Source organism: Ceratotherium simum, chromosome 18, assembly GCF_057802395.1.
Source record: "Ceratotherium simum simum isolate JZ-2026a chromosome 18, ASM5780239v1, whole genome shotgun sequence".
Classification (NCBI taxonomy): domain Eukaryota; kingdom Metazoa; phylum Chordata; class Mammalia; order Perissodactyla; family Rhinocerotidae; genus Ceratotherium; species Ceratotherium simum.
The window spans coordinates 31,951,440-31,976,778 of NC_141917.1; the positions used below are offsets into that span (position 1 = coordinate 31,951,440).

General features: G+C 42.4%; 1 protein-coding gene across 3 annotated transcripts in view; it reads left to right on the forward strand.

Moving 5' to 3' along the window:
• OSMR (oncostatin M receptor) overlaps positions 1–25,339 on the forward strand; it is a 63,301-nt gene that overhangs the window by 8,169 nt on the left and 29,793 nt on the right. For all 3 annotated transcript variants that reach the window (XM_087443215.1, XM_087443217.1, XM_087443216.1), the window contains exons 2-7: positions 5,248–5,333; positions 12,385–12,557; positions 17,518–17,689; positions 19,895–20,167; positions 21,499–21,631; positions 22,200–22,351. In XM_087443215.1, coding sequence (XP_087299341.1) covers positions 5,261–5,333; positions 12,385–12,557; positions 17,518–17,689; positions 19,895–20,167; positions 21,499–21,631; positions 22,200–22,351 — 976 coding nt within the window. In that variant the 5' untranslated portion in view covers positions 5,248–5,260. The remainder of the gene's footprint in view (positions 1–5,247; positions 5,334–12,384; positions 12,558–17,517; positions 17,690–19,894; positions 20,168–21,498; positions 21,632–22,199; positions 22,352–25,339) is intronic.

A 25,339-nucleotide genomic window follows, 5' to 3' on the forward strand; every position in this document is an offset into this window, starting at 1 on the left:
GCAAGGAAAATTGAAGCCTAAGTGGGTTAAGTAACTTGTCCATGGTCATACCATTATTAAGTGCCAGAGTATGGATTTGAGCCTAAGTAATATTAGATCAGAGCCCATGTACTTAACTCTTATAGCTTCCTTTTCCCATAAATGTCTGGGCAATTGTTCCTGTACCATTTTGGGGAATAATGTATCTTTTCTGAAATGATTTGAAATTCCCCATATTAAATTCCTATGTATTCTTTGGGTCTAGAATACTCCTTGGATCCAGGTTTTCCATTCTTTTCTTTGGCTTCACTTACCACTTAGAGACTCAGGTTTAATCCTAGCTGGTATCACAAGTTCCAAGAGCTTTTAACTGAACATTGCTTGAAAAAGAAAATCAGTTGTACACGAGCCAGTTCAGTCCCATGAATCAGGATTGCCCTTACAGAACTTAACTGGTGGGCGTAAAGGGAGAGGAAGAAGTGCTGGAACCTTTCTGTGGGCGTACCTCCCAGTGGCGGATACTTGAAGAGGAAGGAGTGGTGGAATTGGAGTGCAACCTTGGAGGTGGTCAATCCTATGCTGTAACGGTGGAGGCCCTTTCGCAGGGGCTCCCAAAGACAAATGGCGGTGCTCTTAAAAAAGAAGTAAAGATAACCAAATCCGAGGAGTGTGGGAACCTCCAAGAAGTGGCATGCAACTCTTTGTACTGCAACACAGAGCCCTTTCACGAGCTGCACACCCCAGCACGCGTCCTGGATGAACAGCTTCTTTCTTTAAAATAGTATTTGCATATGACATCATCGGGGCACCCAGCCAGGTTTGAAGAGTTTGGCAACACACCCGGGTTCTTGGGAAGCAAATGATGCTCATGCTGCTTCTCATGGGGATTATTTGTGGTGGGGAAACTTCTCAGGAATAAATATTTTGGTAATGACAGAACAAGGCGTGCTGGTGAAGAAGGACAGACTCATACCCTTTTCAAAAGCTGTGTTTTATTACGCAGGTAGTATTTATACTGAGGGGTAGCCAAAGGCATCTTCATTTTGCAAAGAGACAAGGTTTGAATGATAAGTTCTGCACAATGAATGAGTAGTTTTTTTTTTTCTTTCCTCCTTTTATTCCCCCCAGAGAAGGAATGTCAATGAAAGACTATGAATTAGGCAATAGTTGCCAACAGAAAAAGTAGAAGCACCTGAAAAGGAATCTATTTTAATTGAAATAAAATTGAAAGCAAAGAAGAGAGAATGTGAGAAAATTGGTACAAGTTTTTATTCATTTACGAGGTATTTACTGCATAGCAACTATGTTCTGGGCCTGTGATAGACAGTGGGGAATAAGATCCAGACCTGTCCTTAGCAGCTCATAGACTAGTTGGGAATGACTGAGATCTGAAAAATAGAAATAAAGAACAGATTTGGGGAAAGGACCAAGTAGTGTGGAGGAGGCAGGAAAGTATTTTTTCCTTTCTGAATTCTGCTACTCCATACTTCCCTGACTTCCTTTTCTTACCGGAAATTGCAAGTGGCAGTGCACCTCACTGATAGTTGAGAGAGAAAGCCTGTTGAATGAACGAGAGGGCTGAGTGGCCTTTTCCGCATCAGAAGCAGCTGCAAAGGAAAAGCCAACCCCTGCTTGGAGCGCCCTGAGCACCCGTTGGGGGAAGGTGCCTGGCAGCCGGTTGATGCTCCAGGAGCAGCGCAGTAGCCCATCCGAACACACAGCCCTTATCTTTGAGGTGGTGCAGGAAAGCCTGGCCTAGACCTGGATTTCATTTTGATCTGCATGAGGGGGCATAGTATAGGTGGTGGAGTGCCCCAGAGCTCCGTGCTCGGACCTCTCTCTTTCCTGTCTGTACTCCCTCTCTTGTCAATCATGCAGTCCTGCGCCTATGCGCCGAGGACGCCTGAATTGATACCCCCAGCCAGGACCCCTCCCACGAACTCCAAATTGTGTCTCCAGCCAGCACGGCATCTCTCCCCTTGGATATCAAATAAGCATCTCACTTTTTTTTTTTTTTTAATTTTTATTTATTTATTTTTCCCCCAAAGCTCCAGGAGATAGTTGTATGTCACAGCTGCACATCCTTCTAGTTGCTGCATGTGGGACGCGGCCTCAGCATGGCTGGAGAAGCGGTGTGTGGGTGTGCGCCCAGGATCCGAACCCGAGCCGCCAGTAGCGGAGCGCACGCACCCAACCGCCAAGCCACAGGGCCGGCCCAACATCTCACTTTTAACATGTTGCAAATTGCGCCCTTGATGTAACCCACTAAATCTCTTCTTCTGCTTCTCCGTTAATGGTAATTCCCTTCTTCCAGGGGCTCAGCCCAAAATTCTTGGAGCTATCCATGATGTCTCACTTTATCGCCACTCCACGCATCCTGCCAGCTCTATCTTTACAATCTCTCCCGAATTCCCCCACTATTCACTACTTCCACTGCCATCACCCTGCTAAGCCAGCGTCGTTGTCCCCTGGACTCTTGCTGTAACTTCCTAACTGCTCTCCCTCCTGCCACTCGTGCCTCCTGCAGTCTCTTCTGCTTACAGGGTCCTTCCTGTTCAGTGTAAGTTAGGCCATGTTACTCCTATGCTTCAAGTTCTCCAGTGGCTCCCATCTCGCTCAGAGTTTTGAAAATATTTTCCCTGTCTGCTTTCTCTCTCTGCATGCCCTCTGATTTCATCTCCCATCACTCACCTCCTTGCTCCCTCCAACACCCACACCCAGCTCCTTGTTGTTCCTTGAACACGCCAAGCACTCTCCAACCTCAGGATGTTTGCACAGTTTGCTCCTCACCCCCAGGTTTTTCACTGTGTTAGTCAGGGTCCCACTGGGAAGCAGCTGGCAGTCTCAGAATAGGATTTATGTCTGAGGTGTGGAGGGGGGACCACATGGGCTGTGCAGTTGGTTACTGGCTTAGAAGCAGCTGGCTCAGAGCTCTTGGTGTCTGTGTTTTCTCAGTGTCAGGCTCTGTGCCGTCAGGAGAACTGTTCATGCGGCATTTCCCGAAGGGAGCTCCACAGGGGTCTATGGAACATTCTTCCAGCTGCTGACTCTCATTCTCCAAGTTTTATGAACTTGATTGATTTACCAGAAGGTTTTCAGACAACAGTTAGGACTCGTAGTCCTTCTGCAAGTGGTCCGGAGGTGGTCTGGGGCCTGAACCATCAGGATGGCAGCTGTCTAGTCACACCACTGAAAATAACAACCACTTTGCTCGTGTGCAGGCACCAAGTCACGGTTGCCACCTGCCCAGCATGCATGAAACTGTGCATGTCAAACCTGATGAAGATAAAAACAGTGAATCTGAATGGCTGCCCCAGCTGACCTCCTCAGATTCACAACCTGGTGTGTGTGAGACGGTGGGGAGAGGCAGGACTTCCAGACGAGACTGTCCTGGTGGTTCGCAAGGACTTTCCTGTGATACCCAAACCATGGAAATACATCCTTTGTAATACGCATATTTTTCAATTTTGTTATATGACAACTTTTATTCTTTAATTTCTGGTTACCCTTGATTGGCAGGTGGCTTCTAACTTTTAGTTTTGAGTCGCTCTGCCCCATGACTTGTTTAATTTTTGCGACATGTAAAATATTTGATTTACTTGAACTCCAAATTTTTGGAAACATTTTAAGTAGCCCTTTCATCAGGAGAACATGGAGCAGCACGCATATCACCCCCTGAATCATCTGCTTTTAAATTTAGGGGACGAGATTTCCTTACGGGGGTGGCACCTTGCACTGATGTCAGTGTAAGGAGGATGTGGTCCTGTACACACGCTAGGATTAGAAGGATATTTAAATTGCACAGCGAGTGTCAGACACTTCACTTTGGCATTTTCCTTTGCCTTCCCTTTGGTTCTGAGCAGAAGCTGTTTTTTCTTGAATTCATTTCCCCCTGGCTTTGATATTCGGTTGTAATAGGAACCTATTTGAAGTCGTAAGTAGAGATTTTAGAGAGGTCTGAAGGACTAGTTTGTCAAAATAGAAGTTGCAGAAAGCGATGCTTAAAGGGATATGAACAAAAGCTGTCATTTGGAGACTTTTGCTTCTGCTTGCAATTGGGTTCCCCTGTGCGTGAGTGTGACCACCCTGGAGTAATTTAATGGTGCGGTTTATCCGCTTCCTGTCTTCATGGTAGTTCCCATTTCTTGTAAAATACTATTTTAAAAAAATAAGTAGAGGGTGTGGGTAGTGAAAATGGATGATCTGGTTCACTGAATTTCTAGGTTTTGATGGAGTCCAGGTAGCGAGACAGAGGCAAAAATTGACTTTGGAGTGTTTCATTGCTTCTCTCTGTGATGAGTCAGAGTTTGAAATAGAAAAGTGAGATCCAACGCTTCCCCTGACTAACACGTTTATTATTAAATTAAGAACCTATTAGCCTTCTTGAGGTCATCCAGGCTCATTCTTTGTGCCCTCAGATTGTCCCGTGGTCACAGGCCCTGATGAATCAGTGAAGTTGGCCTCTAGTTTACAACCCTCTTCTACGGCAAAGAGAACCGGAAATTATTTTGAACAATGAAGCACTGAGTGTCTCCTTAGGTAGAATGTGCCCATTTTTCCTAGATGACGTTGTAATGAGGGAAACGGGGAAGAGGGGAGATGACTCCCCCATAAGTAATTAATTCAAATTTAGCTCTTTTGAGACTGGCATTTGTTCTCCTTTTAATCAGAGTCTGTTTTTTATATTTACCTTTTGTTTCTCTTCTCTACATTTCTTTACCAACCTTTGCTTGGTTTGAGGAAATGGTGGATCAGTTATCTGTTGCCGCAAAGCCTTAGTGGCCCACAGCAGTGAGTGTTTATTGCTCCCACATCTGGGATCAACGGCTTGTGGCTGGGGCATGGCTGGCTGCTGGCTGATCTAGGCTGGCCCCAGCTGGAGCAGCTGAGATGACTCAGCTCTGCCTCCTGTGTTGCTCATTCTCCTCCTGTGGGTCCAGTGGACAGCCCAGAAGTGCTCTTTTCATGCCAAAGGTGGAAACACAAAAGAGCAAACAGAAATACTCAAGTTCTCTTGAGGCCTAGGCTCCAAGCTGGCACACCATTGCTTCTGCATCATTGATGGGCCAAAGCAAATCATGTGGAGTGAGGAAATATACTCCTCCTATTCTGGGGGGGACTCCATAGTCATGTGACAAGGGGCATGGATACTGGGAGAAGAGAAGCCTTTCTCTGGGAGCCTTTAATGCCACAACCACAGTTGGTTCAAAGAAACCTCAGAGCTAAAGTTAAATAAAATTTCCCTTCTTTGTGATTTATCTTTTTCAGGAAACCAGAACCTATGGCTGTCTTTGCAGTCTTTCAGACAACATTCCTCTTGGCATTGCTGTCCTGGAGAACTTACCAGAGTGAAGGTAAGAAGTGGGAAGAACAGTAAAGAAAAAAATCACAAAGAGAAAAAAATGAGGTAATTGGTGCTTTGGAGAAAAGTTGCACCATTCTTTTCTCTTTGGAAATGACTGGGAACTGGTGAGTAGCAATGGTTACCTTAGTCTTGACCTTTCTGATTTTTTTTTTTTAATTTTATTTATTTATTTTTTTCCCCAAAGCCCCAGTAGATAGTTGTACGTCATAGCTGCACATCCTTCTAGTTGCTGTGTGTGGGACACGGCCTCAGCACGGCCAGAGAAGCAGTGCGTGCCGGGATCCGAACCCAGGCCGCCAGCAGCGGAGCGCGAGCACTTAACCGCTAAGCCACAGGCCAGCCCTTGACCTTTCTGATCTTGATGGCCCATTTTAATAAGCCACGACTTAAGCCCTGGTTTTCTGGTCAATGCACTGGTCATTAGGGCACTGGCAAGTGGACCTAATTTCGCAGAACTTCATGATCCGTGTATTGTACGTGGCCATCCCAGAGGAGTTCCTTCTGCACCTTGCTTGGTAGAGACAAGGTACACCAGACCAGTGTTGGCCGCAGGTTAGAACAAGTTGGGGTGTCTCTCAACTACATTCATCAAGAAGCTGTAAGCTGCAAGGAATATACTCAGTGCCAAAATGCTGTTTATGGATAGAGAAATAGTATTTATCACTTAGCTACTCTCCCAGTGAGAGTATTTTGAGATGAATCAACTTTGTAAATAAAATCAATAAGAATTCAACACTTCTAAAATGTTTATGGATACTTTATTACTTGGAACCAGTTTCAAGGTGGATTCTTAGACTTGAGAGAGTTTCTATTGGTTTACAAAGTTTATTTTGCTTTTTCTGTATTTTACAGAACTTTCCATTTTCCCTTTCTGTGCTTAATCTTCTTGCAACAGAGAGTACAGGTGTATGCTCTTAGTTATTACTCACACAATTCCTGTCCATGGATTTATGAAAATGATATTGGCAAGAAACATCCATAGAATTTTTATCTTCCCTTAAAACTCCGTGAAAAGATATTTGGAAATAAAAAGATTTTGTTCTGATAATAGCTCAGTTCTCTGTCTGACGTTCTTTAGGTCTGGGTTCATTCCTTGTAGGTCCAGGGCATGTGGGAAAATGCTACTTTTATGGCTTCTTAAAAATCATAGTTTGATTGTTTGTTTCTTCCATAATCTAGAGTTGAAAGGTATCTGTCTTATTTGTTAAAATCTAAGCATGACACAACTGCATGGGTAGTCTGTCCCATAAGAATGTTTAGGCCCAGCCAGAGCTCCTGATTCCCAGACAGACTCATGGCCCCAGCTCCAGGCTGTCCAGAAGGTCCCAGACATTTCACTCCAAGCTTTTGGAACAGCTCACTCCTCTAGTGAAGTCTCATTACTGATCCAACAACTATTTGCTGTGTGCCTTCTACTTGTAAGACGCTCTGTTCTCAGAGCAAGCTCTGCTGCTCCCCCTTTCAGCTTCTTTTATTTAGATCAGACATGCATTTACCTGTTTTTCTCTCCCTCAGTCCTTGTTTCTGCTTTCAGCTTTCTCGGCCAAGCATGCCTGCTTTGCTAAGTAAGCCTGTCTTTGTCCTCACCTGCACTGCTGGGATTTCTTGTCTCAGTTTCTGCTGCATCTGACCAAGTACCTACTAAAGCGCCGCTCGTAGCAGTGGGCCTCCCACTCGATCACCCAGAAGGCTCAGGTCTGAGACTGCATTTCAGATGACTTCGCTTCTCCCGACCCACGAGACAGCCAAGGCTCACTTCCCGTTAGCCCTGGGCTCACGTCTCCATCAGCCAGAGATCATGACTGTAGCATTTGGATGTATTTTCTTCCAGTCTCTTGTGTGTATGTATGTACAGACAGAGAGATGTAGATAGTATGTAGATTTTTTTTTATAGAAGTGAAATTATACTATATATACTGGGAGTATTTATACTATATATACTTATGGTATACTTATTAAAGTGTATACAGGATAAATTATATATACTTATTAAAATATATGTAGCATAAAGTATATTATGTATAGTATAAGTATACTGGGAAATTATACTATATATGCTTAATAAAGTATACTATATTTTATACTGCATATTAATAAATATGGTATATTATACTATAAATACTTATTTAAGTATATACATATAGGTAAATGAAAGTATATACAAGTAAAGTATATACACTTTAATAAGTATACTTTAATATGTATTTATTAAAACAATACAACATATGATGAGAGTTTTTACCTTTGATGTTAAGTGTTATTCTAGAAATAACATTATATTTAATGGCTGCATGGTGTCCCATCTTATGAATGGACCATGATTTATTTCCTTAAGTGGTGTCGGGGCCAGACAGAGAAACTGGGTGGGGAAAGTGGGAGGTGATTAAATCCAGGTCTGTCTGATTCCCAAGCCTGCCCTTTTGGCCATACTCCAGGGCAGAGAGCTGGGCCAGGGGCCAAGAGCCCTGGATCCTGGTCTGGGTTGTGTGTTCTTGGGAAAGTCACTTCCCTTTTTTTACCTCAATTTCCTTATCTGAAAAATAGTGGGATTGGATTTAGTAATCTCTAAGCTCCCTTTATCTCTCTGACTTTTCCTTGGTATTTCCCACTATTTCCCAAGAAAGTCCTAGATCACTTTTGACCTAATTATTTCTGACCGATGTCTCACGAGTACCTGAGACACTGAATACTTGCTGGCAATGTATGTCATATAAAGAGTTCCCCTTTTGTCTAAAACATCGTGCGGTAGCTTTCTAGTGTTTCCGGAAATAATGTTGATATTGGTAGTTGACTCATTCATTCAGCAGTCAGTCACTGAGTGACTAAGTGTCTGTACCGTGACGGGTGTGTTATTGGTCTTGGTTTCACTGAACTGGGTAAGACTCTGTCCCACGCTTGTTTAGCTCGCGGTCAACGGGGAGACAGACACAGAACAGACTATTTCAGCAGGCTGTGATCAGTGCTCAGACAAGGGCTTAGAAGCACAGTCATGGGGAGAAGAGAACACCAGGAAGGACAAGTCGAGGGGGTAGTGAGGAGTTGCTTGTCAGGCACTTGAGACCTCGTGGAGATCCTGATCTCTGTAACTTGAGATCAACCTCTGCTATGGGTGAGATGTTTTGCCAAGTGCTGGGGACAGGAGCCCGTTCAAAGATGCTTAAGCCACAACCTCTGTCCTCCGGATCTGAATCTAGAGTGAGACTGACAGCAACAATCTACCATATAGGCAAAGTGAACTGAGGGCTGGGAAAGACGGCATGATTCTGCATGCACCCTGCTTTCTCTGGTGCTATTGGCTCCACAATTAATAAAAGTATTTCCCCCCTATTCCATAAGGGATCTGCTTTTTCATCTTTCTATACCTTCTTCTACTTAACTTACATCTTAGGCTTGGAAAACTCGTCCGGCTGACACAGGTTCAGGGAGAGGGTGAATAACAGTTGTTGGCTTTAAGTAAAGAAGTGAGAAATTTTACTCACAAAGGAGATGAAATCTGTAACCAAATAAGAATAGAACCTGATCACCAGGTTTTGGGCTTTCAGTATTCAGTAATTCTAACTTACTTCATTTACCTTTGAGTGAATGTGGTCTGGGTAAATGATTCACTCTGCCCAAACTCGTTAAGAATCAGAATGCCAATTTATTAATTTTCGGTGGGAAGTATAACTGGAAAGATAACTGGGGCCAAGCCTTTTGGTGCAAATCGACTCAGAAGACTAAATTATGCATTCTAAAGTATAATTATAGTGGGTGAACCAGATATCTTAAAGGATATTTATTTTAAAAAATAGCATATTATGTGGTTCTGAAAGCAATACATGTTTCTGAAGAACATTTACAAAATATAGAAAAGTATAAAAAAGAAAATTAAAATCACTCAACTCGATCATCCAGAAATAATAACTGTTAACGTTTTAGTTTTACTTCCCTTTATAGCTTTTCTTAAATAACGGCTGTACTTAAAAAACCATAAAATGGAGTGCATAGTCTGATATGTTTTTTTTAAGTGTATAGAAAAAGTCAAGGAAAACATACTTAATTTAAACTTGGCAATGGAGTAAGAGTGGAGTTAGTAGGATGGTAGGGACTCAATTTCTGTATTGTTTGAAGATTTTTGTCATGATGATGTTATTTAAAAAATTTTTTTGTTGAAGTGAAATTCACATAATATAAAATTGAATACTTTATGGTTAAAGTAAACAAATCAGTGATATTTAGCACATTTACAATATTTTGCAACCACCACCTCTATCTAGTTCTGAAACATTTTTATTACCCTCAAAAGGAAACTCTGTAACCATTAAGCAGTTACTCTCTATTCCTCCCTCCCTCAGCCCCTGGCAACCACCATTCTGCTGTCTCTCTCTATGGATTTACGTATTCTGGATATTTCGTATACATGGAATCATTCAATATGTGACCTTTGTATCTGGCTTTTTTCACTTAGCATAATGTTTTTCAAGGTCCCACCAATTTGTAGCATGTATCAGTACTTCATTCCTTTTAATGGCTGAATGATATTCTATTGTATGTATATACCACAATTTGTTCATCCATTCGTTCATTGATGGACATTTGGGTTGTTTCCACCTTTTGGCTATTGTAAATAGTGCTACGAACATTTGTGTACAAGTATTTGTTTGAATCCCTACTTTCAATTCTTTGGAGTATATTCCTAGGAATGGAATTGCTGGGTCATATGGTAATTCTATTTTAATTTTCTGAGGAACTTCCAAAATGTTTTCCACAGCACTGAAGCCGTTTTACATTCCTACCAGCAGTGTATGAAGGTTCTAGTTTCTCCGCATCCTCATCAACACTTATTTCCATTTTTTTATTATAGTCATTTTTATGAGTATAAAATGGTATCTCATTGTGATTTTGATTTGTATTTCCTTAATGATTAATGATGCTGAACCTATTTTCCTGTGCCTGTTGGCCATTTGTATATCTTCTTTGGAGAAATGTCCCTTCATATCCTTTGCCCATTTTTAAAATTGAGCTGTTGTCGGGTTGTAAGACTTCTTTATTTATTCTGGATAATAGTGATTTGCACATGTTTTCTCCCATTCCACAGGTTGTCTTTTCACTTTCTTGATAATGTCCTTTGATGCACAAAAGGTTTTAACTTTGATGAAGTTCAATTTATCTATTTTTAATTTTGTTGCTCATGCTTTTGGTATCATATCTAAGGACCCATTGCCAAATCCAAGATCATGGAGTCTGCACTGAGATTTTAGTTAGCACCCTAACCATCCCCAGCATCACATTTACAAAACATCACGAGGGATGGGTAACTTTCTGGGAAGATAGCTATTGATGGCTAATATCTTGCATTTTATGAACATTCTTGTTAGTCTCACTTCCATAGAATGAATTTTCTGAGGTTTTCTTCTAAATTCTGAGGGTAATATCTTATTTGGATCCTGGAGGCTTCTACCATGTGGCCCAATCACATGAAGAACTTCAGGCTTGTATCCACCAGGGATGCTTCTCAGATTATCTGGTTCTATCCAGAGCCCCATCCTTGTCATCTGTATCCTGAGCTTGGCAGGACATTGTGGGAGCCATGCAGCATGCTTCCCTGACATTCTGTTCCCTGTGACCTTTGATTGGGCAAGATGCTCTTGTCTTAACACTGGGGGACAGTGTAGTAAAGGGGAGGTTTTGGTATTAAAGAGATCTATATTTAAATCCCATGTGGCTTTGTGTAAGTTGTTTAAGCTCACTCAGCTTCAGTTTCCTTAGCTACAAAAAATTGCCATCTCACAGTTTTATGGTGGGTATTACATGAGACAACATATATAAAGCACCTAGCACTGAACCTGGTAACTAGTATGTGCTCCATATTGGTGTTGCTGTGAATTCTACCTCTCTACGAGAAAAATAGCGTGCGTAGAATGGCAATTTTGAAACATTTTTTTCACTATTGGAGATTGCGTCCATTTTTATTGTCAAAAGGAGGTTCTCTCTTGCCTTTTAAACTAAGTGCCAGAGGGTATCAGATCACTAGGAGAAATCCCCATAGAACTAGAGAAATGAATGCTTTGAAGATAATGTCTGCTGTACCAAGGACGATCAGACACCAGCTGATTTTATCAATACAGTTTTAATCTTTTCAACACCTTTGCACCATTCCCACTTTACTTCAGACCCCCTCAAACCGACAAGTGAAACGAGTTGAGTCAACAATACACATTCCTTTTGAGTCTGTATGGTGTTTCCTCTGCTGAAGTGGAAAGTGATGCTTTGTTCTTCTCTAAGAGCTAGCAATGGCTTACTTCACTTGTCAGGGCCCATCCTCTCTCTGGGTCATTTCCTTAGCTCACTGACCTTGGTGAATCTGTTTCATGTTTGAGTCACTATTCATTTACAGACTCTTTCACACCACTAAACACTCTAAACTCGCAATCGCTCATTACTTCTTGAGTTTGTTGTCTCTCTCCAACTAGGTTCCTTCCTTGAGCTAGGAAGCTGTCACAACTATTTTATTTCACACTGAGTGCCTAGTTTGTTGCTGGTCTCGTTCAAGGAGTTCAGTGAATTCTTCCCAGAGGTGTTTTAAGTTCAGTGCATTGAGATATAAGCAATCATGTCTAGAGATGGGATATACTCCCACTTTATAGCTGTTTAATAAACTATGAAATATTGACTCTCAAAAAGAAAACTTTCATTTTTGATTTCTAGAAATGTGAAATTTACAGCAAAAAGTCCTTTCTTTTTTCAGCCTTGCTATAAATTTCTAAACCAGTTAGATTGTCCAATAAAGAATCCTTTTGTTTTGCTTAACTGTTTATCAATGTATTAACTTTCTGTGTATTGTTGAGCAAGTCATTTCATTCATCTAGGTCTTAATTTCTTTATCTGCCAAGTGATTTTTAAATTTCCTTCCAGCTTTTCAAGGTGTCCGATTCTAGGATGCATGTGTGAGCAATATTTTCCAAAGCTAAACAATGATGATATTGAACAGTTTAATTATCTGTGACTATTCAATCATGCTACTATTAAATGTTATTTCATGTCTTATTTTGGTCTTTCAGCCTTGTCTGAACCTTTACCATTGACTCCTGAATCACTGAAAGTTTCCATCAATTCTACACAACAGTGTTTGCATTTACAATGGAGTGTCCACAGCCTTGCTTATCATCAGGAGTTAAAAATGGTTTTTCAGATAGAGATCAGTAGATTTAATACATCTAATGTCATCTGGGTGGTAAGTATTTCTCTTTTTTTGCCTCAATATTTTAAATATCCTTTTCTGATGTCATGATTTGTCCTTTATAATATCCAAAAAAGTCTCCATATGGAAACATTTTAGCAACTTAAAACAGTTTGCCTAAACAATTGCATTTCTGTGTTTTTAGTTAAGAGGACTCTGGACAGAGTAACATGACAACTTTCGTTTGGTAGGTTGGCTGGAATGTGTTAAGAAAGGAGATCATTTCCTCAGTTCTGTTCTGTCCCCTAAGGCTATTGGGTCTGTCCTTGTGAGTACTGGATTCCAAAAATCCATGAAGATCAACCATCTTATTCTGCTTCCTTTTTTCTTCCCTGTCCACCAGAGATTTTCCTAAATAAAATGTAATAGTTTGACAGCATTTTTCTTGCCAGTGTGGCTTCCTGTTGGTTTCTTTGCTTATACTGTGCTGAAATGCAAGGAAGAATGAGTCCTAGCACTTGATGTTCTAGCCAGCAAAGAGGTTCTTTGTGGACTAACCATGTTGGAGAGTAACTTATGGTGTCCTTTGTTGCATCACTTGTGGCTTTTTCTACAACAAATTAAGAAAATCCTTAATTTCACATTCTTTTTGCTTTTAGATTATTTGGGATAGATTTTCCACTTGTCTTGGTTCAAATCATGGTTGTGTCTGTTTTGCTGATGCTTCCCTATCTGGTGTATTGGGATACCTGGGTGGTTTCTCCCCATTGCCATTTATGGTCTGGGCAACCTTAGTAATCTATACACACATCATGTTCATGCATTATTATGGGATGTTGAAGTACCGTGGAATGTTTTCTCATTGAAGGGAGCAGAGAATTTGCCTGGAGGAAGGGAAACACAGGGATGTGTCATTGCTGGGCACCTCTATTTGTGCAGTGGAGGGCCACTCTTCTCTCAGGCAGTGGAGACATGGGTTCAGGGATTCAGATGGTTAGTTCCTTCAGTAACGCGTAAAGGCCGCTAATTTTAAAGCCTCCAGTTACTTTCCATATCCATTATTTTATTTGAGATCTGAGTGAGTGGCCTAAGTTAAATATAATTCTGACTCTGTCAATTTAGGATTGATACCAGGTCTATAACCACCCCTCAAAAGGTAGTTTCCCACAAGGAGAATTGCTTAGTCTTCTGATTTTAAACTATAGCAATGCTTATGTACAGCTGTTTACCTCCCACCATCAGCACATCTTCCCGCTATCCCACCTCACTCTAATAATTCATGTATTTTAATGTTTTTTTGTATTATTGATGGATACACTGGTTGTTGACTTGGACCTAGTAAAACATTGAGCAAAGGTCATATTGAGGCTTGGAATTATCTACAAAAAGGAAATTTGAGAAAAGTCCTGGAGTAATTCATGGAAAACTAGCACTAACACCATTAGCGAAAATAACATTAACCATAGACCCAGTGGATCCCATTCTTTATTTTTCTAACAGGCAGTTGTCCATATCTGTTTTCACCTTGATTCATGTAATGGTTCTCTTTTCAAGGTAAAGCAGTGTGTGGAACCTACTCTGTAATCTACTAAAGCTCAAGATCTCTGAGAGTAGAGTTTTACCTTGTCTGTTGTATTGTCCCCATAACACCAGCCCAGCCTGACCCCAACAGAGGAGAAAACCAAGGCACAGAGAGGTTTGTTGTGCTGCTCAAGGTGTCAGAGCCAGGGCAATATCATCCCGCACTCCCATCCCCAGACAGGGATGCTGGCCACCCGCAGCCTCCCAAGGTCATCGGTAGCGACATGTCCCAGAATAGGTGATGCCGTGAGAAACCCTCGTCTGAACCTCTCAGGCCTGAAGTCAAGGAGAGACATAAGATCCCTCTCCAGTTAAGGGGGAGAAAGCCAGCTGAGAGAGGCCACGTCTGTCTAGACCATCATCTCTCTTTCATAGGGCAGTACCCTGTAATGCATGCCTGACAGGGCACCCTCCCTCCTGCGGAGAAGGGGCAGCTTCTAGGCTCATGTCTCAGATTATTGTATTCCCAAATAAGCCAAAGGAAAAGCATCTTGATCCAGGTGCTTGCAGCTGGACCAGGGACACCGAGCCATCTCCCAGACGGCGCCGGCCACTCAGAGCTCTGCTGGCAGCTGCACTACATGGTCTCACCCAGGGCCGGGTTCTGCCCTGGGCCCTTCCAGCCACTTGCTGTGTGATTCTGTCACTGGCAGGAGAAGGCAGAGTACAGTAACAACAAGCTCACGCTTGGAAGGAGGCCTGGAGCGTGAGTCAGTGAGGGATAAGCTCACGCCTCAGGAACGAATTGGTGACCTCGGTTGGACTTCTGTGTAAATGTATGTGCCAGTTTCTTGTGACTTACTGATGTCTGCCAGGGCTGAGTAAACTTGCCACTTCAAGTCATGAAAACAGTCCAAACACAATTCATCACATTTATAAAAATCATTGAATTGATACATTCAAGGGAAGTTTTATCTCCTCCATTACATGGCTATAAACACCACACAGCACAAGCTGTGGTTAGACAGAACCCACACAAATAGTGTCTGGGAAAAATAGAGCCCTTACTAATGACCTGATGAAATCATTCAGCACGTAGTTGTACACTGTGGGCCCAGGTCTGGGCATTGTTCAAGGCGTTGGGTCTATCAGTGCTGAGCAATAATGAGGAGGTAAACACACAAATAAGGGTATCCTAGATGTGAGAAGTGCAATTCAGGTCGCTGACAGGGTGCTGTGGGGTTGGAGTGAGGCCTGACCTTCTCCAGCAACTTGGGGGAAGGGCTGTTTGAGCCAAAATTTGAAAAATTAGAAGCTAATTTAGCATGGAGGGTGGGGAAGAATGTTCTGGGAAGATCCAACAGGGGTGAGCAGAGGCCCTGAGTGACGGGGCTGTGAGCTTTCAGGCCTGAAAGCACCGAGCAGGTGGGGCAGGAGGGACACAGGGTGGACCACACAGGAGGGACCACACAGGATGGACCACACGGGATGGACCACACGGGATGCTGGGGTCACGCTCAGGTTTTGTTTTTATCCTGAGAGCGGTAAGAAGAAGGGAAGTGACAAGATCTGATTGGAAGTTTTTAAAAAGCCTGTTCTGACTGCACAGTGGAGATAAAGTTGGGAGAACTGGAGAAGGCGATGTGTGACCAGTATGAAGTGGGCTGTGGGGCTGGTCCAGAGGAGAGATGCCTGGAGTGGGTGGTGACAGTAGGGAGAGAGATATAGGAGGTGAAATCCAGTCTGTGGCTTGTGACATTATAGTGAGGTCACCATTATTGACGTAGTTCCTTTTTTTTTTGGTATTGGTTCTTAAATTAAACAATATTTAAGCAAAATGTGCTCAAGATTGCTCATACTAAATAGTGAAAGTTACACGGATCATGACCTCAAAACTTGTAGTTAAAAAAATATGTTTTGTAATCTAGGAATAAAGTAGTGCAATAAATTGAAATAAAATATAAACATTTTAAAAATTGGAGTTCTGCATGGAGTGAAATGGACCTGTGTGATTAGATACTGCCCAAGTGGACACAGGTGTTCTCACTCCAGGGCTGAGTTTGGCTCTGCCATGGGCACTGTTTAGGTTAGCAACTTGGGAAGGGGAAAGGCATGGAGGGAAGGCCTCAAAATTTCCCATTTCCAGGGGGCCGGCTGGGTGGCGCAAGCGGTTAAGTGCACGCGCTCCGTTGCAGTGGCCCAGGCTTCGCCGGTTCAGATCCCGGGTGTGCACCGACGCACCGCGTGTTAAGCCATGCTGTGGCGGCGTCCCATATAAAGTAGAGGAAGGTGGGCACGGATGTTGGCCCAGGGCCAACCTTCCTCAGCAAAAAGAGGAGGATTGGCATGGATGTTAGCTCAGGGCTGGTCCTCCTTACAAAAAGCAAAACAAAACAAAATTTTCCAGTTCCAGGTGTGTGTGACATGCGTGTTTCCCCAACCTCTCCACTGTAGGACTTGCCAAGGGCCCTTAGAAACATGGATACAGACTCCGTTTTCCCCAGGAAGTGCCAGGTGTTTGTTGTCTCCATCTCCCAGCTGTGGGGGCAGAAAGCAGGTATCCTGGAGGGGCCCACCCAGGAGCATGAGGGCCTGGAGCTATGGGGCCATGAAGAGGAATAAAGCACAGGCCCTGCTCTCTTGGGCAGGTGGGAGTCAGATTGTAGGTGGCCTTGAATTTGAATGACAGTGTAAGGTGTAAAGGAGCCCTTGAAACCTATTGAATTAGAGAATGAAAATACCAACGTCTTATAAAAATTAAGACTAAAGTCTGTACTGGAAGACCAAATGTAGTTCAACTTGGACAAGCTTCCCAAGAGCACAGTGTAAGACATTCCTATGTGGTTGACATCTTTGGAGACTAAAGATTCTGACAGATGGAGCTCAATGGAGGAAGTATGGTTCATGTGGCCACAACATCTGAAAGACAAGAAATTTAAAAAATTTTAAAAAAACCCAAAGGAGTCGTGGAGAGCCATCTATTGACTTCTGGGAGACAGTGGAACTCCTGGGTACCATGAAGAACTGCCTTCTCTACTGAGATTTGGCCAACCTGATCTGACCCTGGCTAAAAATGATATGAAAAATTATTCGTCGAGCTTGCTTATTTTTAAAGGATGACTCAATTAATTCTCTAGTTTACAAGAATTTTCCTAGCAGGCTCTGTGTGACCAGCACTGTGCGTACCTTCTGGATCTGATCTCTTCCCTCAAGACTTGAGTAGCTTCTATTTTCTCTCTCACTTGCTCCACATGAGCCCTCTGGAATTGGAGGGCCAGAGGGAGTGGGAGCTGAGTTTTCAAAAAGCCAGAGGCTGTGGCTGGTTCCTTGCTGAGACATCAGAGCACAGGGAACTGGCTAGTTAAGAACGGACTGCACTTACATGTATTGTGGCATTACGATGGGCTTTTAGGTGTGTGCTTTATGATAAGTCCAGTCAGCCATTTTCCAGGACAGCATGACTGTGTTTCCAAGTTTTTATCTTTATTTCTAGGAGAACTACAGCACCACTGTGAAGTGGAAGCAAGTTCTGCACTGGAACTGGGAATCCGAGCTCCCTTTGGAATGTGCGACACACTTTGTGAGAATAAGGAGTATGGTGGACAATGCCAGGATCCCCGAGCCGAGGTCCTGGAGCAGCTGGAGTTCATGGGAGGAAGTAGATGGTAAGCAGTGAGGTGATAAAAGAGTGAAAGGGCTCACTATTGAGTATTATTTGGGGATCAAGAGTCAAATAGTCGGAGGACCTTTTGAGGAACTCTGGGTAGACACCGACATTATTTTCCTTTGGCTTCTATTGGAACTAAAAAGCATCGGTGTGAAACTTGCCACTGGGAGGTAGGTGTCTGAGGATTTGCCTCTGAGTTTATTCATTGAAATAATTATGCAAATTCAGGCAATTCTGTATTCAGTTTTTAAACAGAGAAAGCGTGTTCATTGTAGAATGCTAAGTGAACAGAGCAGGACATAAATTGCACATATGTTTTTATTAGGACACACAAAATGTGTATGCATCTAGAGCACAAACTGGGAAGCTCTTTCTGTAAAGAGCAAGATAGGAAATATTTCAGGCTTGGTGGACCCAGTGGTCTCTGTCGTGTCTATAAAGCTCCACCACTGTAGCATTAAAGCAGTCGTAGGCAATGTGTAGACGAATGAGAGTGGTTGTGCTCCAATAAAACTTTATTTACAAAAACAGACAGTGGGCTGGAATTGGTCCATAGTTTGCTAATCCCTATTGTAGAGAGAAGGGAGGGAAGTATGGAAAAATGGAAGCAGCTCTTCATTCGAGTAATGGGATTATGGATAAACATGTTTTAAATCTCTCTTATTTTTCATGATTTAATTTTGTTGTAATTAAAAATTAAAGGGGGTTTTGCCACAGTTTCTTATGCTTCAGCCAAGCTATAGTCCAGTTCTAAAGCAATGGCATTTGGCTCTCTCAAAAACATACCCTGCCAGATTATTTGAATTTCCTGCCAATAGAACCATTCCTTTGTTAAGCATTTATGCAAATTTATTGACTCAACTGATAACACATTAACCCATGAGTAGCCTGGTGACTAGTTTAATACTAACAATAGAATTAAATCTACATTCTAGTCACTGTTTTAAGCACTATACATATTAATTTATTCTCACATCAGCCCTGTAAAATATGTATTATTCTTATTCCCACTTCGCAGATGGGGAAACTGAGGCACAGATAGCTCAAAGAACCCATGCAAGGTCGTCAAGACACTGAGTGGTAGAGCCCAAATTCCATCCTGGACAATCGGGCTCCAGAGGCCATGCTCTTGACACTACATCCTACTGCTGAAAGGGGGACACACTTACCGAAAAAATAGAGATTAAAAAGATAGTAATACTGAGAGAAAGAAAGTACATTATAAGCAACTTTGATAAAATGGACTACATTTCTCAATATTATAACCTCCAAACTACCTCAAGAATAAATGGAAAACCTGATTATTCCTAACCTCTGAAGCACTGGTTCTCAACCGTGGTTGTACATTAGAATCACCTGGGGACCTTAAAAAAATCCCATACCCAGGCCACTCCACATGGGTGACATCAGTGATGGCAATTTTAGTGACCTGGTGGGCCAACAGCCAGACTGTGGTGGGCTGAGTAAGCAGGGAGTGATGACACCTGAGCGGTAGAGGCAAGGTCTTCAGGGAGACCCCCTGTGGAGGAGCACGTGGCGATGAGGCAGAAGGCAGACATGGGGAGGACCGTGATTTTGCTTAACATGGGAGAGACTTGAGGATTTTATATGCTAACGGGCCATATAAAAGGAGAGATTGAAGCAAAAGGAGATATTTGAGCGACTGGCATTTCTCAGAAGGTGGCAAGAGTTGTGATCTATGGTACAATTTAGAGATTATGAGGGACACGTGGCTTTGGAGCTGGGCAGACCTGGTGAGTGTGAATATGGCTTTGCCACTTGCTGGGTGAACGAACTTGGGCTCAGCCCTACCTGTCCCATTGCTGTCAAGTGGTAAGGATGACATGAGATAATGGACACACCACTTAACACAAGGCCTCCCTCATGGCTCGGATCAGTAGAAGGCAGCTACTGCTGTCATAATAACCGAACACCGGCAATAATACAATAATCCGAAGTGGGAACAGGAGTGGGGCTGCGTTTGGTAGTGCGAACAGCAGCGGTATTACTGTAACAATAGGGGCTACGGTACAAAGGATTGTTTTGCAGGCACCAAAGTTTATAGGTTTGCTGTGGAAATTTAGGCTATTGTTTTCTCCAGGAAGTAGAAAAAGCTCAAGTTACAAGTTGAGAGTGAGATGGGAGGGGGCTGGCTTGAATTTTGAGTGAGATTCTAACTGAGCTGTCTTTTTTTATCTTGCAGAACGGAATTCTCTTGGACACGGTGCACTGTTTGTTTTCCCTAAAGATAAGCTGGTGGAAGAAGGCTCCAGTGTCACCATTTGTTCCATTTCTAGGAGCTATCAAAACAACGTATCCTGTTTATTGGAAGGCGTACAGATGCGTGGAGAACAACTTGATCCAAATGTGTCTGCATTCCACTTGAATAATGTTCCTTTCATTAGGGAAACAGGAACAAATATCTTTTGTACGACAGGCCGTGGAGACGGAACAGGCACTGTTCTCTTTGTCTCAAGTAAGTATGCACATCCGCTGTGCCCTCTCTTCCCATTTCCTGTGGAATAGAGGGAATCTGCTTTACAAGTAAACGTTTTCCCTCGTGGTGTCAATCTACTTTTGTTTCCCAAGTCTTGTAGGAGAGTCTCTGGAAAAGATACTGTGAAGCAACACTCCCAGGATTTCCCGTTGTTTTCTTGTCCCTACTGACAATTTTATTCCTAGAAACCAAGAGTGTTAAGGAAGAGAAAGTTCCCGTCATGACCTGGACCACTGGGAAAATATCCTGCTTTCCCTTAGCCATGCTGGAATTACCACAAGATCGTGGAGGGAGAAGAGGGGCCGCAGGTGGGATGACCCCAGAGAGGCCCCCAAGGTTGTGCCCAGAAGAACAGAGTTTGAATCTTCTTCCCATGGCTGGGCGTGCCATGTTGGCCAAGTTTCCTAGCCTCTCTGAGACAGTTTCTGCCTCTGTGAAATGGGGACAAGAGTGGTTGTTATGAGGATTATTGAACGTGGCCCCAATACAATAGCTGCACACAGCAGGGATTCAGCAAATGGAGGCCATCACTGTTCTTAGCTGGGTGTGGGAAATGTCAGCGGCCTCCATTGGTGGTACCAGCGGAGAGGGAACATTTTACTTTTTATGTGATCTGTGTGCGCATGCCCAGTGGCCTCCTATGCTTTGTCTTGAAACCTCCCTTCCCCTGCACAGTAGGGCAATGTCTGCGGCTCCTCCCTCCCTGCTCCTCCTGCCAAAGGCCTTCTCCAGTTTCCTGGACACTTGGTTCATCTGTGCCCCTTGGCACGGCCTCTAAGAACAGCAGGGACTCTGGGGACTTGGAGGTGCTGCACCATTCCTTGGAACTCTCAGCTTCTGGCTGCTGAGTTTAGCACGTTCCTGCAATCTGCCTGACTTCCTGGCGTCCCAGGCACAACCCCCAGGCTCTCTGTAAGCCACAGCATCCCAAATGAAACACCCTGCATTGCTGACTCCTGTCCATTCTTCCGTTCATGAGGTCCATCTCTCATTAGCCACACTCATGGAGTGCCTCCTAGCAGGCCCTGGGGATACAGCTTTCATCAAATAGGCACAGTGCAGACCACTTGCAGAACACCGACCACCCATCTCCCGTGAAACCCCGGAAAAACACAAGAGAAGGAAGCAGAAGGGGCCAAGATGATGGGGCGCCTGAAATGTGACTTTCTGGAGCTGCCAATGTGTAGGCTTCCGTTTATGTGATCAGAGTAACTGTGGCCTCAGACCCCAAAGGGAGCTTTCCATTCTACTTGCCTTTCAATAAAGGGATTTAACTAGGTCTTTCATCTGTTTTTCCTTTGTATGGACAGAAGTACTTGAGGAGCCCAGGGACTTTTCTTGTGAAACCCCGGACTTCAAGACTTTGCATTGTACTTGGGATCCCGGGAGTGACACTGGCTTGCCTAAGAGACAGCCTTCCCAAAGCTACACTTTATTTGAATCGTGAGTCAGCTCTGGTTACGTTATTGACAGATTCTTCCTTGTTTAAGGTGACAACGTAAGGAAGACAAGGTGTCTTCCTTCCTTGTGACAACGTTAATGAAAGCCCCGTTTAGACATTCCAAAAAATTTGAACAAATATTTTAAAACCACCCTGCCCAGGTCAGGAAGAAATCTTTAAGTGGTCACAAGTACATAATACTTTCTACGTGAGTTTTGTTAAAGGAAAATGTAGCCTAAAAATTAGATAGTTAATGGTGAATCTTCAGGTGAAAATAGTTCCACGTGGTGATCTGGGTCTACCTAATTTCTAACTTTTTAAGAATATCCAAAGTAAATTAAGGATAATTCTCACCAGTCACCAGGGGGAGTCAGCAATTCATTGTCACACATTTAACCACATAAATCAAATTTGTTGAAACAATATTTTCATTATTGGTGTTTGTTGGTGATGGATCGATGGATGCTGTTGTGTGAACCTAGTTTGAAAGCCACTGAGTGTGCCTCAAGGGTGACAGGGGTGCGTTGACAAAAGTGTAAACCCTGAAATTGTTGCTTCTTTTTTTTTAAGATTTTCTGGAAAAAAGATACTTTGTGAACACAAAAACTGGTGTAATTGGCAAGTAGCTCAAGACTCACAAGAAATGTATAACTTCACACTCACGACTGAAAACTACTTAAGGAAGAGAGGTGTCAATATTCTTTTTAACCTGACTCATCGAGGTGAGACTAGAGTGTAGTAGTCCACTGTGGTTACTAATGTATCTTTTTTGACACACTATGTGATCAAGTAAATGTGCTGTAGATTTTTGCCTACTTCACATCCTAAGAGAAAGTTTTAATTTATAATTCGTTCATGCCATGCTTCTCTTCATGGATGCATGCATGGCCCATGGTCCCCTATTATTTGTTTGTTTAGATAATGTAATAAGCACCAATCAGCTTACTACTCAACTGCAAACTAGAACTCTTACAATAACTTATTTCATCTCGCATCCCACAGCCCCCCACCTGCTCCTTCCACCAAGGTAATTACAGATTTAAATCGTGTGTGTCTGTGTATTCTCATTTCTTATGTAATCCTATAAATACTGTTTTTATTTTGATTGGTTTTAATGTATATAAAAGAGATCAAGCTGTATGTAATAATCTAGTAATTACTTTTTATATAATATTAAAATGCTAAGATATACCCATATTATTGAGTGTTGCTGTAGTCTATTCATTTTCACTGCTATAGAGCATCTCATTGTATAAATATACAATATTTTATTCATGCATCTCCTTTGATGGATTTTCAGTTTGTGTCAAGGTTTTTGCTCTTAGGTACAGTGTTAATATGAGCATTTTATATATGTATCCAGTACACATCTACAATTTTTCTTGAGTATATACCTAAGAGTGGAATTGGTGAGGACATAGAAAATGTGAATGTTCGACTAATGAGATGGTGCAAAATTATTTTCCAAAGTGGTTGTACCAATATATTGTCAACTTAGAAAAATGAGGCAACTGCAAAACAAAAGGAGAGCATTTATTTGGGGTCTTAGAGTTGGGATTCGGGGAACACAGGTTCTGGCAGCTGCCAGAAAAAGTGTCTCCCTAAGAAAAGTCAGGAGTTTTTATTAGCAACAAGGAGAGCACAGAACAGTTACCTTAGTCGTTTGTTAGGGAGGTAAAATTTATGTTACAGTTCATTAGCTTACTCAAGGATATCTTGTTGTTCCCAGAAAAAGTATATTTTTGCACAATCCTGCAGAAAGTCCTTTCTCAGCAAATAACTCCCTTTTGGCAAGTCAGCAAGGTCAGCACAGTTTCATATTTTTAACAAGATGGAGTCCAGAGTACAAAATGGAGTCACTGTTGTCAACTCACTCCACATCTACCCCCTTTGCTCATGATTTTTCCAGAAGAAAACATCAACAGAGCAACGTTATTCCCTCGAGGCCAGAGTGGTTTGATTACCTGCTCTGGTTCCATCTAGTCCCTCAGTGGAGGGTCTTGTGAAAAAGTCAAACAGCAGTTTCCTCTGAATCTTCTGATCCATAAAGTCCATCTTGATGAAGAGCATCTAACATGGTCATCTGGGCAAACACAGGCTGTGCAGTTGAGTGAGTTACAGCAGAGGTTGTAATTTTTAGTAAGCACTTGATTGACATAATGATGCATATTATTAAGATTAACAACAATAATCCATTTGTAATACTGTCCCTAGCCAGGAGCCTATTCCTCCTGGTAACCAGCTAAAGAAATGGAAATAATCCCCAAGTCCTGGCGTGTGTCCTGTTCCAACCAACAAGTTGATATTATCCTTTATTGTTTTTAGTTCTTGTGTTGCCTTGCCAGATTGGTTAACATAAAAATGACATTCTTCTAGTAGGATACAGGTGCCTCCTTGTTGGGCCATTAAGAAATCTTGTGCCCTTATATTTTGTAGGATAGATTCTGGTGGGTCATCAATTTGGGTTTGTTGATTTTCAAATGCTTGAACAGAAGCATTGCAAGTCGTGGCCAGGACAATAGGAAGGTTGCAGATTGCTTTCAGTATGTAGAAGAGTAGATAAAAGTGTTCTCCCAATAGGATGATTAAGAGAAAAGTATGAAGGGAATAACAAATTGTTCGGTGAGAAAGGACATACAAAATAGACAGGCCTGGTCCAGAATCTTGAGACAGCTATCTGCTCAGCTGTCATCTGTTTCAGTTCCTGGAAATCTGACTTTCAGGTCACCAGTTGATGTGCAGGTCCAGTCAGGGTTTGGTGCTTTCTTTAGTTGTGGCACGTGAATCCAAGAGTCTTTTCCTTGGAGTTTGGCAATGCAAGGGTTGGTTAACAGTACTTGATAAGGTCCCTTCCAGCGAGGTTGCAGGGAGTCTTTCTAAAGGTGTCTTTTCCAGTAGATGAGAGCTCTGGGCTGCAGATTATGATGTCTGATGTTTTTGTCTCCTGGGAGCGCACTGTGGAACTATTGTTCTACCAAAGTATGATTATTCTCTATGGATTTGATTAAGACTTTGCAAAATTGAAATTTTTTTATCCCTTTTATCAGCTGTGGACCAAAGGAAGCAGGGGCTTAGGTGCAGTGGGCATCCTGTTATAAGGAGAACGGATTCTTGTTGAACTTATGCAAATACATATATTGTCATGAAAAATAAGAATATTTAATGAGAGTTTCAAAATTCTGGAGGAATCAGGTAGGGAGAAAAAGATAAGTGCTTCAAACTTTGTTGCAAAGATACACTTTACTAAATTGCTGTAAGTTTAAGATAGCTTAAAGAAGAGGCCAAAAAGGGGTCCTTTACCTCTGGAAAACAAAATATCAAAGCAATCAGTTTCTCATTAGGATTTTGGAAATTCCCACCCAGTTCAGTGTTATGATCCTAAAGTTATCAAAAACTTGTATTCTAGAGTACTTGTCAAAGTACTCTAGAAGTATAAATAAAGTAAAAATTTCAGGTGTACATCATTATACTTCTATTTCTGTATAGATTACATCATGTTCACCACCCAAATACTACTTACAACCCATCACCACACACATGTGCCAAATTAGCCCTTTCGCCCTCCTCCCTCCCCCCTTCCCCTCTGGTAACCACCAATCCAATCTCTGTCCCTTTGTGTTTGTTTATTGTTGTTATTATCTACTACTTAATGAAGGAAATCATACGGTATTTGACCTTCTCCCCCTGACTTATTTCACTTTGCATTATAC